At 42.6% G+C, this 19,670-nt stretch overlaps 1 protein-coding gene across 1 annotated transcript in view; it reads right to left on the reverse strand.

Annotated features, from left to right (window-relative positions):
- The window catches only part of LOC136573542 (UPF0462 protein C4orf33 homolog), a 74,696-nt gene that overhangs the window by 28,801 nt on the left and 26,225 nt on the right, over positions 1-19,670 (reverse strand). Inside the window, exons 4-5 of the mRNA XM_066574819.1 lie at positions 15,899-15,959; positions 6,660-6,711 (exon numbers count right to left, since the gene is read on the reverse strand). Of these exons, the coding sequence (XP_066430916.1) occupies positions 6,660-6,711; positions 15,899-15,959 (113 nt within the window). The remainder of the gene's footprint in view (positions 1-6,659; positions 6,712-15,898; positions 15,960-19,670) is intronic.

Below are 19,670 nucleotides of genomic sequence, written 5' to 3' on the forward strand. Positions count from 1 at the left end.
CCAATGATATATCAGGTCTTATACGATTCAGGACTTCTCTGCTTGTTACTCTTGCTGTCTAGGGTATACGCAGCAGCTTTCACCAGCACCGCAGCTCCAGTGCACTAAAGTCAACATTAAATCACATACAGAAAGTTTCATTTGATTCCGACAACTCCTTCTAGGTGCTTGATTTTTTTTATCACTGTTAGTGAATTAGTTTATCACTCACAGACTTCCCCAAAGTATGGGTATGTTTGGAGATTCTTAAGTAACATTTTTACTTTACGAGATTGAAAAATGAGAAGTTTGGAGGAGGGGGTTAACTTTGGACCCTACAAAACTCTGTGATAATCATTTATTTGCATCCAGTGGTTAAAACAAACCCAGACCTTTCCCTGCCAAAGGTGGCAGCTAATATTACACCTATGGTAGCTGAGACATTTTTCACGCTTCTGACTTGGGCAAGATATTATTCAATGAAAGATTCATCAAACACTCTTAAAACCAGATATTTTTGAAAACAGAAATTCTCTGGAGAGGGTATAAGCTGATATTCCATTTTGTACTTGTATAAAAATGTGATTTAATAAAAATAAAATCTAAGCAAAGCAAATATTTTAGATCCATTTAGACACATAGCCCAATTCTACAGAAATATGTCATGCAGCACACTATTTCTGAGTTAACTAAGAAGGAAAGGATATATGTCTTAATGGTCACCATCTCACTCCAGGAATTTGTACAGTAGTTCCTTCTCTCCCTTTTAAAATGCTCTCAATTAGGGTATTTTACATACTTTGAGGGGTTGCCTATTAAATATTCACACCCACTGCTCAGTTTACACTTTTTACCCATCTGACATCTACTTTTGACTAAGTGCATTTCTCATCGGTACTTTTCAAGCATCTTAAAAATTTGCAAGCCCATAAACATGTACTTAGCGAAACACAATAGTGATGCACAGTAAAAGGACACTAAAACAACATATAAATAAAAATGTAGTCCGTATATCTTCATATACACTTTATAAGAGACACTAAGGGCTCATTCACGAGGGTGTTTCAGTTTCGGTCCATGATTAGAGATGAGCGAGCACGCTCGAATAAGTTAGTTACTCAAGCGAGCCTCGTTCTTCTCGAGTAACTGCATTCACTGCATATTTGTGCAATTTTATTGATTTCAATAAGGTATTTCAGTCTGTAATGCAGTACAAGAATATGACATGCAAGTAAATTTATAGATATAAAAAACGCAAGTCTGAATACCCTAATGCAGACCATGGGGATTCAGTTCTCCATATTACATGCATACTATTGAGCACAAAACGCCCGTGGGAATGAGACCTTACGTTTTCACAATTGAAATGTTTTTGTATAAAAAAATTGGACAAATGACCCCAAAGTGCAAAATAAAATAAAGTCAGCAAGTGTAGTAGCCCAGAGTTAATGGGGCATCTCCACAATTAATTTGTCTTGTGCATATGTGTTGTCCGTGTCTTCTATGTTGCATGAATTTGAGGTGTATTGCACCTCTGCAGCACTGAATGGGTTACTGTCTGGGTTATGTCTGGAAAATGTATCTTGCTGTGTGTCATGTGACCATGTTATTTTTATATATATATATATATATATATATATATATATATATGTGTGTGTGTGTGTGTGATTGCAAGGTGTATGCAAGTTAGTCTAAGGGAGTCTTCCTGCAGAAGTAAGGGAGTTTTCCTGCAGAAGTGAGTCCAAGGGAGTCTGAGAGAGCCTAGGAGTGGAAGCAAGGAACTTCTGTTGAGTGGGAGAGACTGTGCCTTCTCGTGTATGGAGCCCCAGGATGGAAGAGGCTGAGATATTGCCTTGTGTGTGCCCTGGGCCCAATTCACCCAGGTCTTCCTGCTATTGACCTAGAGGACTGAGAGAGGGAGAGTAGCTGCCATGTAGCACTGAGTGCCCTTTCCTAAATGTGAGTGTTGAGCGGTAGAGAGCTAGAGAGAGAGAAGGAGAGTGGCTAAGAACAGAACCCCACAGATAACTTGGACTGTGGACTCGTCTGTCATCCTGTGATTCCTCCGTGACACCACTAATTTGTTTGCACCAGTGTCCTGATGGCTTGTATAAATTGTTTGGACTGTTACCCGTTGGTACAAGTAAACGAGCTTAACCAACCGTTCCCGATTCTGCTTTGAAACATTATCCCAGTGTGTGGACTCTTTCTCAACAACTGGATTCACCGCAGAGGATGGAACAGTGGCATCACGAGTGACATCTCCTTTAAGGTAAACCGCTACTTGGGTTACCCTGTGAAACGCCCCCAGCAGTAGATTGGATGGGTCCCGTGCTACCCCTAGGGGGGGAGATGGTAGACCCCTGTGACAAGGACTCAATGTACCCTGCTATCTCCTTGGCTGTGGACCCGCTCCTTGGACGCTGCACAAGTATTCTGTGGACCAGTTTCAGTGTGAATTTACATTAGAATGCAAAAATCAAGTGACACAAGCAATATCAAACAAGATATTAAAAGACATCAGGACAGTATCTAGCTAGAAGACATTGTCATCAGTGCTAGACCACATCACACGTACATGCATAATTTACTTAACATTTTTAATTATTATATAAAGTCACAGTTTAAGAGTGAAAGCTGTATGCATCTTGCCATAAACAGCCTAATTCCACTTAGAACAAATTTTAAGATCTTTGTTCATGTTTGATGTTTTTTTTTGCACCTTCATTCTAACGATAAATATTACGTTCCAACTCAGGTCGCCCCAACCAATGCCATCTACTAATGATGTGACATCTTATCATAATTAATAGAAGAAATTTGGGTACCTAAAGGTCCCTTTACACAGGAAAACTGCCTGTCGGATAAGCGCCTGATAGCCAATAGTCATTCAAGTAATTGGAGGCAGAGTGGGCTGAGATCGCTTCGGCCCACCTGCCTCCATTCATAATGGAGAGGAGTCACTCAAACATTGACTGTTTACACGAGCTGATAGTCGCTTGGTTTTACGTTTTGCTAAAAACCAAGGGACTCTGACAAGTAATTTATCACTCAGTGCCCTATCGGTGGCTGCATTTACATGGGACGATTATCACCAAAATTTGCTGTTTTCAGCCAGAATCAAGGTGATAATCGCCTTGTGTAAAGTACCCTTTACCCTAGTATCACATCAGCTGTTCCAAGCTTACGGATTCTCACAGATGTTATCTTCTAACATGTCTCATTTGCATTTAAGTCCTGTGACAGTGCTGATCTGTAGAAAGAATTGTGTCTTCCCAGCAACGTGCCTTCAGTTTTATCTCCCAGTTTGATATCTTTCAACCAAACTGACCAACTATCGCACAGTTTGAGTCCTATTTGATGTGATCAAAAACTGTTTGATCAAGCTGGATTTCGTTGGCTAAGCTTCAGAATGTTCTACATACTGAAACTATTTGTGAATGTAACTTTTGGCTCTTTCATCTAAAACAACTGCAATTTTAGGCTTAGCAGTCTTTTAAAAGGCTCTCGGTGAGCCATTTGTATACATTAACGGTTCAGACATCCTTATCTATTTTTTAAGTCCAAGAGGGATGGCAGCAATGTAAAATTGACCACGGTGTAAAGCACATCTAACGCAGGAAGAAAAAGAACACTATAATATAGAAGCACAATATATTACAATTATTTTACTCCTGAATGATTCTTTGACAATAATATTTAATTATCAATTATTATTCAATTATTGGCAAAAGTGGAAGTTTACAATTCTTAACAAAATTGTCCTACATTTTTGAAAATTACGGTATCTTCAATTTAAAAATACCCACTATGCAGTGATTCTGCTTTTGCTTGTCACAGTTTAATTTCTAGACTTTACACAACCAATAAGTGAGTAAACGTGTCATCATTATAAATTCACAATCTCTACACCTTATATGGACAATAAGTGAGTAAACATGTAATCATTGTAACTTCACAATCTCTACACCTTATATGAACAAGTGAGTAAACGTGTCATCATTGTAACTTCACAAACTCTACACCTTATATGAACAAGTGAGTAAACGTGTCATCATTGTAACTTCACAATCTCTACACTTTATATGATCAATAAGCGAGTAAACGTGTCATCATTGTCACTTCACAACTATCACATAACCACCTGACAACATCATTCCTGCATCACTTATTTACATTGTATGCACAAATGTTACCAATGAGGGATAAGGAGTGCATCACAAGGACAATGATTGTTTTCATGGCGCCAGACACTTAGGCCACTCTCACACAAATGCGTTCACAAAACGCTGTGTCCAAAACAGTGTTGCTTTAGCGAATTTTCACGCTGCATTTTCGAGCGCATGTTACAACATTTGACAGCGTTTTTTTATGCACCACATGATTGTAATGAGTAATGAGGTGTGTTAAAAAACACGGGTCTGTGAAGCCCCATTGAAATCAACGGGAGCATTTTAACGCAGGTTGGCGCAGCATTTGAAATGCCGCATTAATCACAGTATAAAGTTGGCTGTGTGAGAGCAGCCTAAGGCCACTCTCACACATGCGTTCAGAAAACACTGCTTGAAATCGCAGGATTTTACCACAATTTTCAGCTGTGTTTTTGAACGTATGTCACGAAGTTTGACATTACTTTTTAGCATACCCCATCATTGTGATGTGTGATGAGGTATGTTAAAGGTGCTGAAACGTGTTAAAATAGAACAGACAGTTCTTGAAAATCGCGGCGTTACAAAAAAATGTCACATTCGAGCGCAGGTCTGAGAAGCCCCATTAAAATCAATGGCAGCATTGTACCGTGGGTAGCGCGGTGCACGGGACGCCGCACTAATCACAGTGAAAATTGGTATGTATGAGAGTGGCCAAATGGAACAGTAAAGTTATGATAAAAGAAGTATTTTTTTTCCCTTTTAACCTCTTAGTGACGGCAGTATAGTGTTGTTTTATGGCTTGCAAGGGCTATCGCGGGCCTATCTCCCTCCATACATCTCGGGTGTCAGCTGTTTCTTACAGCTGACACCCGCGGGCAACAGCCCCGACAAGCTGCGCGGCCTTTTAATTCTGACAGCGGCATTTAAATCCCCCCAACGATGTTTGGGGGGTTTCGTACAGCACCCCCACATTGAGATCACAGGAAGCCTTGTGGGTGTTATAAATCCGGGGGCTTTCTGAAAGGCCCCAGGGCTGTCTTAGCAGTATGCCTATCAAGCCGTCTCCGTGGGGTGGCATGATAGGCTGCCTGTCAGATCGCAGTATGATGTAATGCTATGGCAGTACATCACACTGCAGGAGCGATCAAAGCATCGCATGTTGTGGTTTCCTAGGAGTACTAAAAGAAAATGTAGAAATAAGAGCAATAAAGTTTTACTAATTATTAGGGATGAGCGAGTATACTCGCTAAAGCACTACTCGCTCGAGTAATGTGCTTTAGCCGAGTATCTCCCTGCTCGTCCCTGAAGATTCGGGGGCCGGCGCGGGTGGGGAGCTGCGGGGGAGAGCAGGGAGGAACGGAGGGGAGATCACTCTTTCCCTCTCTCCCGCCCGCTCTCCCCTGCTCCCCGCTGCGACTCACCTGTCAGCTGCGGCGGCCCACAAATCTTCAGGGATGAGCAGGGAGATACTCGGCTAAGGCACATTACTCGAGCGAGTAGTGCTTTAGCGAGTATACTCGCTCATCCCTACTAATTATTTTAAAAAGTAATAAAAGTTTTAAAAAAACAACTTTTGTCACATTAACAATAAGAGAATCTAAATAATAAAACAAAAATACACGTTTGGTATCACTGCTTCCATAAAAGTCCGCTCTATCAAAGTAATACAGTAAAAAAAAAACTGTATAAGTTTGATATGTAGTAATCATACTGAACCATAGAATAAAGTTATCAGGTCATTTTTCTTACAGTTTGTGCACCGTAGAAACAAGACCACAGAAAGATGGCGGAATGTCGTTTTTTTTCCATTTCTCTCCACTTAGAATTTTGTAAAAGTTTTTCAGTACATTATATGGTACATTAAATAGTACCATTGAAAAATACAAGCCCTCATACAGCTAGATCAAAGGATAAACAAACGAGTTACGATTTTTTTTTAAAGGGGGGGGAACGAAAATAGAAAAAAACAATCAAGCTCCATCACTAAGGGGTTAAGATCACTTCTGTAAAAATATAGAGATGATAATAAAGTATCCACCTAATAATATGAATACACATTTTGTGTTGTACTATTTATATCTGCCCTTTTAGCTCTGGGGATTGGTATATTTAAAACGTATATACCTAACATTGACTGTTCTATGAATTGCATGAGTTTTCCAGTTTATAAATATGTGTGACCTGAATACATCTCATGTTTTTTGCCAGGGGGAAGGAGGTGTTAAAAGTGAATGTGGCTGATCATTGTTTCACCCCATGAAGGAGCAGTGCACGGTGCTAACGTCCTTTTGAATTACCTCCCTCCAAGCAACGCTTATTCGGAGATGGCAGATTCCAGTTTTAGGGAACTGGTAATTCATAAGCAATTATGAATCAGACTCTCCTATGACATTCGCAGTGTGATAATGCCAGGTTGAGATGTCAGTGCCAATGCACGCCTTTGTTTACTAAACATGATTCCTTCTGAGAGGGGTTTTTTCATCTGTAATCATTACAAATAGTTGCATCGTTCTGCATTGTCATACTCACTTTAAAAGCATTTCCAACTCCAGAGAGTAGTAGAACCAGATGCTGCCCGTGCCTAGGAAAACATAAATGAACAACAGTGAATGAAAGATTAAAAATAGCTGGAAATGTTTGAATGAAAATCGACTCGAATGCCACTGTCTTTAAAGTCTGTCCTAAAATTACAAAAAAACACTCCAAACTGAATCCATCCAGGGAGAACTCAAGAAGGGGCAGCCATTAGTGAACGCACACTATTCCGACCTCTTAATCGTAAGATCATACGAGTCCTTATTAAGGTCATATTTAGGGTATCTTCATTGATGCCCCATGACATCTATCATTTGTGAAGCACTATACTTGTTATGACCAAGGCAACCCTGGATTCAAAACTATCATCAGTTCTACACAAAGAAAAATGTTATACTAAGATCATGTCTGACCATCAATTTAAAGATCAAACCATTTAAAATTCATCTTTCGACATGATATGTGTCAAAGGATAACATCAATGTAATCCGTGAGCTTGGACCACTACCAATTTTCAGAGTGAAGAGGCTGTAGCCCTAAATTTCAGTTACTAGAGATATTGTGATGGCACGGCTACTGCCGACAGGCGGACACAACTTCGGCCCTAGTCTATGTGATGTGCCCGGTAGCATATGCTCAGTATTATTCGGTTATGGATGCTGAAAAATCAACTTCTCCCTTCCAGCAGTGGATTGATTGACCAACTGGGGTTAGGGGCAGTCCAGCTCATCAAGCAGTAACTTTGTTTGGATATGTAGACCAGCTGCTGGATGCCAGTTATATTATCCTGTTTCTCTGTATTTCTGGTCATGTTTAGTAGTGGTGTGGAGGTGTTACTTTTGGGTCAGTGTTTTCTTCAGTCTCTTGTTCCGAATCAAGTGGTACCCTTATCTCCTTGTGTGGTTTGCTCCTATTTTGTATCTGTTGTCAGGTGTGTCCTGTGTGTTTACTGGGTTTATCCCTTTAGTCCATCCCTAGTGCCTGTAACTCTTCCTTACTCCCTCTAGGGTCATTTCAGGAAAGCCTCAGGTTCCTGCTGTGGGATCACCCTTTTCAAGGCAGGTGCACCACCCGTTAGGGCAGTTTGGCCAATTTAAGATAAGGGATAGGTCCCAACACCTTCTAGTCCTATGCCCAGGTGTGTATCCTGTCTCCTTGTCCTATCCAGTCATTGTGGTATCTGTGTCAACCATGTTGGCTGTGAAAGATACAAGCTTATAGTGTGATCAACTGACATATAAAAAATACTAATTGCCCATTTTTAAATTAGCCTCTACAAATGTGTCTTAATGGTGTGTTTATGTTACTTATTAATACAGCCGAACATGAGATGGCGTCATCATGCGATCGTTGGTTCACCATCACACGTCATCATGCCTCCTCCATTAAAACACACTGTGTTTGGCAACTGCATTAATGTAGATACTGGATGTCAGAAGCAAACATTGGTAGAACAGAAAACTTCATGCAGATATTGCCTTGATCAGACTTAAAGGGGTTGTCTCACGCCGAAACGGTTTTTTTTTTTTCAATAGGCCCCCCGTTCGGCGCGAGACAAACCCAAGGGATGGGTTAAAAAAATATATATATATATATTACTTACCCGAATCCCCGCTCTGCGACGACTTCTTTCTTCCTTCTCCAAGATGGCCACCGGGATCTTCACCCACGATGCACCGCGGGTCTTCTCCCATGGTGCACCGTGGGCTCTGTGCGGTCCATTGCCGATTCCAGCCTCCTGATCGGCTGGAATCGGTACACGTGACGGGGCGGAGCTACGATGACGACGCGGGACCAGCTCTCCCGCACGAGCGGCCCCATTCACCAGGCAGAAGACCGGTCTGCGCAAGCGAGTCTAAAAACGCCAGAAGACAGCGAATTTAGACGGATCCATGGTGACGGGGATGCTAGCAACGGAGCAGGTAAGTGAATAACTTCTGTATGGCTCATATTTAATGCATGATGTACATTACAAAGTGCATTAATATGGCCATACAGAAGTGTATAACCCCACTTGCTGCCGCGAGACAACCCCTTTAAACCTAGGACCCCAGTGCTGCAAGGCAACAGTGCTAATCACTGAGCCATCTTGCTGCTTAAAAGTGCCAACAACTTTAACATTGGGTCAATTTACCCCTTTAATTATTTTATAAGGAACACTCTGAACAGAATGGTATGAGTACATAAGTTCTGCCAGTCCGTCCTTTTAAACTATAAGACATTGTTGACTTTTCTGTATAGCAAACTGACCATTAAACAAACATCCATGATAAATAATTCATCATCAACTAGGATTCATTACAAATTGGCTCTTTGGTGGCTTGATGGATTGTTGTAATATCCTTCTAGTGCCGGTAGACATACTTATAGGATAACTTTGTCCACATTGTAATTTGTCTCTAGTTTACCCATGCAGCCATTTTATACTTTGACTGACACATTTTGTAATGGAATTGCAAATATTCCATTTTCAATGGTGACTGAAAACCAATCTCTCGTCCATTAGAGATCAGAGTCCTATGCATGTCACTATATATGTTACCCTGTAATTGGGGAAATAAATTGAGTAATATTTGGTTATTATGGCCATTTGGTTACACTTTTCGCTTGCAGTCTTTTAGTATTTTTAAACAGTAATTATGGTATCATACAACATTCCCTTATTTTCAAGTACGGTAATAGTACTGCGTGTTTTCAAATGATCTAAAATGAAGAAAAGGGCCATTAAAATAAATACTAAAGCCCAAATTATATAATGACTAGAGATGAGTGAGTATACTCACTAAGGGCAATTAATCGATCGAGCATTGCCCTTATCGAGTACCTGCCCGCTCGGAAGAAAAGATTCGGCTGCTGGCGGCGGGCAGAGAGCGGGGAGGAACGGGGAGGAGCTTCCGCCTGCTCACTGCCGCAACTCAACTCTCACCGGCGCCGGCAGCCGAACCTTTTCTTCCGAGCGGGGAGATACTTGCTAAGGACAATGTTCGATCAAGTAATTGTCCATAGCGAGTATGCTCACTCATCTCTAATAATAACCCCTGGTGTGTACAGCTGGGGTAGCCAACTATCAGTAAGTGCTGCAACAAAATACCAAGGCTGGTTGTAATTCACTTCAAATATATCAACTACATCAACCAGACAACTAAATCAAAGGCAGGTTCCCAACCACTGGCCAAGGTAAAGTAATCATTCAGCACAGGGCTAAAGATACTATAAAGTACACTATCTGTATAACCACCATTTCAGGTTGGAGACATGGATTCACGAAGCTTACTAACAGCTATTGCAGTCATTAAATATTGTAAAATCAGTTGTCAGTTCATAAAGCCTACGGGACTCCATCGTGATCTGACCCACAAAGGTGACGGCTCATACAACATTACATAAAACAGTTGCGTGTTATTTTAGAAGTGCTCTTGGATTGAGCAAGGTGAGATATTCCCATCACAAGTTATCCCCTATTCACAGGATAGGGGATAACCTGTTGATCAGTAAGGGTCCTTGTATATATTTGTATTAGTATATAGATAAATATGGCTGCTGGCAGTGATATTTGAGTTGTTTTTTCTCTTCGCAGTGCTATGCTAGATTTAGTATTAAACAAGATATTAATGTAAATCTTACAATTTAGCTAAAATTCCTGATGCCATCCATTGTCATTATGATAATAAATGATACATGAAGCAAGTCCTGAAACTTGTACAAGTGTCACTGGGGGAAAATGTGCCGACAATGAGAGCGGCTAGGCCATGACATTATTTAGACAAGTAAATATGCGGTTGGGTGTCGGTAAAAGTGATAACTGTCCAGTGACAGATTGCCAAACATGTTTAGCTAAGTCTCCAGAGCCTAAAATGTCTCTTTATGCTTTAGGTTTTGTTATGCATATGAGCCTGGAGATTTGCCAGAGGCTGCTGTTAAATAAATGAACAGAAGCCAACCTTTTCATACCACGTATCCCACATTGCACATGCACCAGAAAACTGATATAAATGGACTGAGTGTTAACAATAAAAAGCATAGAAACCAAAAATGTTCTCTGGGGTCATAACTGAGTGTGGGAAGCTGCCGTATAACAATGTATACAAAAAGAAAGTAAATAAAATACATGTTACATCAAGAGAACAGCAGTAAGTAGTATATTGTACAAAATTTAAAGGGATATGTCAGCTGAACATGCTGTCCAATATAAGGGTCATAGCCAAAACGGCACAAAGAAAATGTCTACCATTTACGTAACAGAAGCAATGAAAGAGTACAGTGGATTCATAGTCATGAAGACTCTGAAGAAGACTCTGGCTTTAGTTTATATGCTCAGTCATTGCTACCAGGCTTGTTAAAAGGTCTGACCTTCACTTGCAGGAATGCTGCCTGGTAGGTGGCACCGCCACGGTATTGTTCCATCTTCTCATTTGCATAAATTTCCCAGAGGAGCACGCATGGCCTTATATTTTCTAGGTGCTCTCCCTAAGGAAAAACTAAACCCTTCCTGACCTACGTTATAGGTCACTCATCCAGACAAGCCAGCAATCTACTGGCTTGCAGGAATGTTTCCTTCTAATAAATGGAGCTGTAGAGGCATTGTTTCATCTTCCCATTTGCATGAGTCTGGTGTATTCATGACCCCTCATCCCTCATAGTTGTGAGTGACGGGCTACTATAGAAATGGTTGGAAATGTTTCCCTTCCTCTTTGTATTACAATATGTTCCAACTTTACTGCTGCTTCAGTATGATTGGCTTAGGGCTTAGTCAGACGGGCGTTTTTTGCCGCGATTTGCGGATCGCATGACGGATGCGCATTCGCAAATCGCGTGACCGGTGCGCGCAAGTCGCCCGCAAATCGCCCGAAAATCTGCTCCTAGCCGCGTTTCATTAGAAACGGGCCGGAGCTGTCCAGCGCAGTGCATTCAATGGAGACGGCAATACAGCCGTCTCCATTGAAAGCAATGCGCTGCGGGCGAGCCCGGGATGAATTGTCGGTAAGGGCTTAAATATATAAGCCCTTACCTGCAATTCATCCTAAAATGTGTTAAAATAAAAAAAAATTGCATTCTCACCTTCTGCCGGCAGCTCCGAGCGGCCGTCCTGCAGTGGGTGTGAAGGGGGTGTGAGTCAGACCTGCCCCCTGATTGGCTCAGCGCTGAGCCAATCAGAGGCATGCCTCACTCACACCCATTCATGAATTCATGAATGGATGTGAGTCAGACCTGCCCCTGATTGGCTCAGCGCTGAGAGGCAGCAGTCACTCACCCATTCATGAATTCATGAATGGGTGTGTGAGTGAAACCGGCCTCTGATTAGTCAGGCTGTGACCAATCAGAGGCAGATCATTCAGCAGGCGGGGATTTTAAAGCCCCGCCGGCTGAATAGTGCCGAGAAGCAGTTCAGGAGAACTGACAGCGGCCGCGGCTGGACTCTGGCTGCAGCGGAAAGGTGAGTATACAATTTTTTTTTATTTTAACACATTTTAGCATGAATTGCAGGGAAGGGTTTATATATTTAACCCCTTCCCGACAATTCACCCCGCGCACGCCGGCAGCCCATTGCTTTCAATTGCCGCTCCATTGAATTCAATGGGCAAACATCGTTCTTCTCTGCCACAGCTGTTACAGCTGTGGCAGAGAAGAATGATTTGTCTTCTATATGTTCTCAATGGGGTCGGCGCTGCTGCCGCCGGCCCCATTGAGCGCATATACAGAAGCGAACAGAAATCGCAGATCGCAGATAGGTGCGATCTGCGATTTTTTGTTCTATAATTTTTCGGACGAGCGCATAAAAAGCGCTCATGTGTCCGATACCATTGCGAAGCAATGGTTTTAAAAAATCGCTGGACGCATGCGCATGCGCAAATCACGGCAAAAAACGCCCGTCTGACTAAGCCCTTAAACAGCACAAGAGACAAGGGAGCAGTGAGGGTGGAAGAAGCAAAGAAAGTTGTGTACACTTCTTGAGATTTAAAGGGAAAGCATGACGAAGTATACCAGTAGAGCTGTGGTAATAATGATGTCATAGAGATGACATCCACAGCTCTATAGACTACTATCTTGGTCTACAAAGGAAAAAGAAAATCTAATAAAATGATACAACTAACAAAAATAAAGAGAAACGGCTAGAAAGGCACAGAGGACAATGTTTTTATTAATCAAGGTCATAGTGAAATTATATAATAGGGAAGTAGTTATCCTTTGAAATCACAGCCTTAACGGTACGAGTGAATGGACACTTTATTACAGATACCTGCCTTTCACAACCGGAGCTTCCCTATATGGAAATTCGACATGTGACCTCAAAATGCAGCATATAATCAAGTGAGCAATTGTTCCATAGATCAGGTTAAGCGTGAGCACACATTAGAATGGGAAAATTGAGTGACCCAAGAAACTTTGAACGAGGCATAGTCATCAGTGCTAGACTTTGAACAAGGCATAGTCATCAGTACTGTGCGCAGTATTTCAAGATCTGTTAACCTTGAGTAGTTTTCACTTGCAACAGTTTCGAGAGTCTACCAAGAATAGTGTGGTCGGAGAAAAACGCCCATCAAGAGGGAATCTTTTAAACATAAACAACTTGGTAACAAAAGGAGTGAGTGGAGGATGTCAAGAATCGTTCTGACGAACAGGTGGTGCAGTTCAAGAAAATTACTGGCAAATACAATGCTGATGTTCCAACTAACATTTACAGTATGACTACAGAACTCGTTGTATCTTAGCATGAATGGGTTATAACAAGAGATGACCAGTTGGAGTGCCACTGCTATCTAAGAGAAACAGCAAGGCAAGACTCCATTGGGCAAAAGAGTAAAAAAAAATGGATCATAGAACAGCAGAAAAACATTGCCTGGTCAGATGAATCAAGATTTCTGTTGCACCATGCTGATGGAAATACATCAAAGAAGGGAAAATAAAAAATTCAAAACTATCACAGAAAATGGCCGTTACTTACTGACTGAGGAATGCATATAGATGCATCCTCCTCTCACCATGCAGGTAGCTGACTACCAAATGGAGGAGCCAGTAACACCTGTGAGGGCACCGATAAAACACCCACTCACATTGCCTCCTGATAATGAGGGGGGTGGATGCTTGGCGTATACTCCCATACATAGTGGATACAGGGTGCCAGACCATTCTGATATATGTAGTTCACCATGCAGACCAGCAACCTATTAATGACGCCATGATAATTTGGCGGGTTGCCCTGCATATCCAACAGTGAACCACATTGGTAGTGCCACCCTGGGCTCCCCCTGGAGTCTTAATGCCACACTGCATGTGAATGATAAATAATAAATGCAAGGCATTGGTTGAATGTTGGCCAAGGTACATGAGCCCACTAACCACTTCACGGTTCCTTGCGTTGTAGTGGGTCCCTACACTAATATAAATGCATCACAGAAGGGGAAATCAAGAATTAAAAACAATCACAGAAAATGGCCGTTACTTACTGACTGAGGAATGCATATAGATGCATCCTCCTCTCACCATGCAGGTAGCTGACTACCAAATGGAGGAGCCAGTAACACCTGTGAGGGCACCGATAAAACACCCACTCACATTGCCTCCTGATAATGAGGGGGGGGGATGCTTGGCGTATACTCCCATACATAGTGGATACAGGGTGCCAGACCATTCTGATATATGTAGTTCACCATGCAGACCAGCAACCTATTAATGACGCCATGATAATTTGGCGGGTTGCCCTGCATATCCAACAGTGAACCACATTGGTAGTGCCACCCTGGGCTCCCCCTGGAGTCTTAATGCCACACTGCATGTGAATGATAAATAATAAATGCAAGGCATTGGTTGAATGTTGGCCAAGGTACATGAGCCCACTAACCACTTCACGGTTCCTTGCGTTGTAGTGGGTCCCTACACTAATATAAATGCATCACAGAAGGGGAAATCAAGAATTAAAAACAATCACAGAAAATGGCCGTTACTTACTGACTGAGGAGTGCATATAGATGCATCCTCCTCTCACCATGCAGGTAGCTGACTACCAAATGGAGGAGCCAATAACACCTGTGAGGGCACCGATAAAACACCCACTCACACTGCCTCTTGATAATAAGGGGGGTGGATGCTTGGTGTACACCTGTAGATGGATGCCATAACTAATTACCGCAGTTTTGAAGGTCAAAGGATGTCCAACACACTACCAGATTGATGTATCAAATAAAATGGTTTTTCAGGGTAGTATTCATTATGGCTTGCGGGGCATATCAAAGCAGGTGAAGGTAGACAGGTAAGACTGTGTGGACACTGCGTTCAAGTCTCCGTCAGAGGTATATGTTGTTAAGATTTCCAAGCCTATACCTTCTGCAGAAGGCTACAATGTAGGCATACAGTAACATGTGTTTTTCATTAATTCCAATTGTAAAAGAAAATATACCCTGCAGTATATGCTTTTGCGATGGCCCACTGTAACAGTCTATTGCACTTTCCTATATTGTAGAAAGAAAGTAAATCAACACTTTTTTGGCGTTCATTGGGTGAATGGAACCCAGTGGATATGTTTGACATACTTGTCAGGAGATTTTTCTGGTATGTACTGTATGTCAAACATAGCACTGATAAGAGGTGTGCACAAAGTCTAAGTGTTAAAACACAATGCTTTAGTTTACATAGACAGATAGACAGAAAAATAGCTAGGAAGCTGTTTTATAGAAGGTGAAGAAGGACAAATGTGAGCGATGTAGCAAATAGAAAGCAGCCAAGTATATACATACATTAGACGAAAAGAAAGAACCTACAAAAGGGGGGGAACAGTAAGGATACTAGAGAGACACAAGGGATAGTATGTTTTACTCATATTCTTCATCCTATTTCCTAAAACATCAACATTTACAACGGTTGGCTGCCAAAGACATTGCTGCGTGTGGATAAAGAAGTGTGTATATGTCATTCAGAGTCTTTCTCAGTAGCAAGATTTAAAGACTTCACGCTCGCTTGTACATCAGCCAACTAAAACATGTCTTAATCCAAAATGCTTCCCTCTTGGCTGGGTTTCACTGACAGTGTAAAATAGAGCCATTTTTTCTGACTTACATTGACAAAGGGTCAGGGCTGTCAAAGCTTAACAGTTTATAGAAACTCTGTACATTTACAGTCAATGTTGTACCTGCTCCATTGCTAAATGTCTATAGCATTCACAGTTCAGTGCTGTCGGCTTTAAGTCATTGTTTTCATCACTTAAAAATGATTTTATACAAAGGCAGAAATGTACTTACGGGCACAGCTCTACTTCCAGATATTGAGTGGTCTTGCTGTTCAGAAAAAAAGATTCAACCACTGCAAGTAAAAGGAAGAAAAATGAAGATTTATTAGTTTGTTGGAGCTTAAGTGACACATAGGAAGAAGCCATTTTTGTAAAAATCCTTTGTTTTCAAAGCATGAAGAAGAAGTAATGTCTCACAGAGATGCCCACAGTTCTTGGACTGATACATTCTCAGCCTGCTGTTCTTTCGATATTTTCCTTATGAAGATAAAGGGATATTATGCTCCACCACTGAGCCATGATCCAGACAGTAAAGGTGACATCTTAGGCCATTGCAGTTATTGACTTTCTCATCAGTCTTTGCAAGTGTCATCCATCAATAATGTCTACAAGATACTGTAATTATGTCCCTAAGCAAGACATGGCTACTAAATGATGCCTTTAAAATCACACAGTAAGGCCTCATGTCCACGGGATAATTGTTATTTAAAATCTGCAGCGTTTTTCCTGCACGCGGATCCGCGCCCCATAGGGAGGCATTGGACACCCGCAGGTAGTTAAATACCTGCGGATGTCATTTTCCCTTCAGACGCGGATTGCGTGTGCGGGAAAAAAAACGCGGCATGCTCCGAACCTGAATTAAACTTACCTGTCCGGATGCTGCGTATCTTCCCTCCGTCGCGGCCGGATCTTCTTTCTTTGGCCCGGCGCATGCGCGCGGCACGCTGCCGGTGTGCCGAGCACATTGGCCGGGCCGAAGAAAGAAAATCCGGCTGCAACGGAGAGAAGATCCGCAGCGTCCGGACAGGTGAGTTTAATCTTATTTTTAGACCTATGTTCCCGGGAAAGGAGGGACCCGCTGCGGGATTCTGCATGAAGAATCCACGGCGGGCCTGATTTTCCCCGTGGACATGAGGCCTAAAGCTTAGGCATGATTCTAAAAAGTGTGGTCAACCACAAGTCCAATGCATTCACTGTATGGCACACCGGAACTACTAGACAAAAGATCATAATCAGGTAGGTGATCTGATCACATGTGATACAACGATAACCATACATCACAGATTCGCAATTCCCGATTGTCTGCATTGTAATCTACTGAGTTGATATTAGAAAAAAACACCTACAGATGATGATCTGACAAGGGAATAATTTAAATGAAAAAAAAGCAGCCTAAGCCTCTACTTGCAAACACAAATGTATTCAGTGTCTTGTGTTCAAGTAAATGAGTCAGTTTACAAGCATGCAGATCTTCTGTTACTAAACACTAGATGATCTACAGAATAAATGCATATAAGGCCTCCCCCACACAGGCATTGGCAAAAACGCTGCATTTTTCAACTGTCTGCTCCTGTGTGAGCGGTCCCATTGAAAACAATGGAAGTTGTACTGCAATTAGCGCAGTGCTGAAAGCACCGCGCTAATCATGGTAAGAAAACGCCTGTGTGAGGTCTAAAGTATACAGCGGAAATGCCGCTGACCCCCAGGAGCAGGAAAACCCATAGCAAATTCCACAGCACCCCTGCAAAAGAAATAGGTGCAGATCCTGACCTGAAACTAGCCACGTATGCGCAACCGACACAATGCCTTTCACCCATCATCCCTCTAGTGCACATGTGTCAAACACAATCCCGCGGGCCGAATCCGGCCCGCTGCCTCATTTTATGTGGCCCGCGGCGTGCCGATGGCCACTCACCACTGAAGCGATTACCCACTGGTAATCACTGTTAGCGCTGATCCCGGCGCGTACTCTGATGTCAGTGTGCAGCCGGCATCCTCCTCCCCTGAGTCCCAAGCGCTTCAGTTCCGCAGGAGAGGACTCAGGGAGGAAGTGTTCACTGACGTCAGTGTGCACCCGTGCTCAGCACGAGCAAAGGGGGAGCGGCGCTGACAGCAAGGAGGAGGTAAGTATATGGGTTGGGGCGGGACTATTATTACTGAGGGGTTGGTATTAGTGAAGGAGGTTAATATTGCTGATGGGGATAATATTGTTACTGAGGGGGTTTAATGTTACTGAGGGGGTTTAATGTTACTGAGGGGGGTTAATGTTGCTGAGGGGGGGTTAATGTTGCTGAGGGGGGTTAATGTTGCTGAGGGGAGGGGGGGTTAATGTTGCTGAGAGGGTTAATGTTGCTGAGGGAGGGGGGTTAATGCTGCTGGAGGGGGGGTTATATTATTGCTGGGGCCACTGTGGGGTACCATGTTACTACTGGGAACACAATGAGAGTCACTATGACTAATTGGCCCACTGTGGGTGTCAATATTATTACTGGGGCCATTATGAGAGTCACTATGACTACTACGACCACTATAGGGGACACTATGACTATTGCGACAACTATAGGGGGACACTATTAGGGCTCGTTCACATGGGCGTAATCGTATTTCAGTCGCACAAATACGCTGTGTATTTGCGCAATCGAAAATCACTTATGCCTGCATATTTGGGCACGCAAAAAAGAACGCAGATGGGCCCACTGAAATGCAGTGAATACATAGGTTTCCTGCCATTCACCACGTATTTGCCCGGCCTATTCACTTCAATGGCCTATTGGGGTGCGTAGTATGCAACAAAATAGGTCATACTGTGTGCAAATATACATCATGTGAATGAACTTATTGAAATCAATGGCTTCTATTCACTGCATACTATGTACGCAAATATGCTGGTGTGAACAGCCCCTTACTATACAGTCTTACCATCAGCCCTTTGAAGGTCACCATAAGCCTGATGTGGCCGTCAGTGAAAATGAGTTTGATACCCCTGCTCTAGTGCATCCCCTCCCTTTCCCTGGCAAATGCCACGGACCTCCAGCAGCGGAAAACCAGCTGCGTGCACGCACCCAAGCTATGCAGTCACAGCACCACCAACCCTCCACACGCACCTCCTAGCACACAGCAGCCTCCAGCAAACACCATGCTGCTAGCCAGGTGACAAGAAAATAGAATCACCTGACTAGCAGTATGGCACCTGTCAAAGGCCTCCAGGCACCAGGAGAAAGGCCGCAATGAAAGTATGAAGAACTGGGAGGTGATGGGAGCACTGCCCCCCCCCCCCCCTATCCACAGCACCTCCTCCACAGACTCTAAACTTATTGTCTAAGATCCAAGAATTAAATATTTCAGTAAAAAATTGAGTTAGCTAAGATAGGATATAATGGTGATGGTGTTGATGAGATATCTGCCATAGGAAATACTCTAGATACTACCTTCAATGTTGGGTCTATGGTACTTTTGCCTCTTAGGTTGTATAGTCCAAAACACGTAGTACTGATTTTAGAGGAATAGTAAGATATGATTGTTTGATGTACAGTACTGCTCTCTACCTGTGCTGAATGTAGAGTGCAGCTGTCTATATGTACTACATGCACAGTACTGCTCTCTATCTGTGATGTATGTGCTGCTCTCTATATGTACTACATGTATAGTACTGCTGTCTATCTGTACTGTATGTAGAGTACTGCTCTCTATTTGTACTATATGCACAGTACTGCTGTCTACCTGTGTTGTATGTACTGATTTGCTCTCTATATGTATTGCTTCTTCAGCACTGCTCTCGACTTGTGCTGTATGTATGGTACTGCTTTCTACCCATGCTGTATGTACTACTCTCTACCTATCCTGCATGTACAGTACTGCTCTCTACCTGCACTGTATGTACTACTCTCTATGCATCATGTACTGTGCTGCTGCCTATATGTACTACATGCAATTTACTGCTCCCCCATATGCTATATCTACCATACAGTGCTATCATTGTACGGTACTTACTGATCACTGTGTGT

The sequence above is a fragment of the Eleutherodactylus coqui genome, chromosome 7 (genome assembly GCF_035609145.1).
Source record: "Eleutherodactylus coqui strain aEleCoq1 chromosome 7, aEleCoq1.hap1, whole genome shotgun sequence".
Taxonomy (NCBI): Eukaryota; Metazoa; Chordata; class Amphibia; order Anura; family Eleutherodactylidae; genus Eleutherodactylus; species Eleutherodactylus coqui.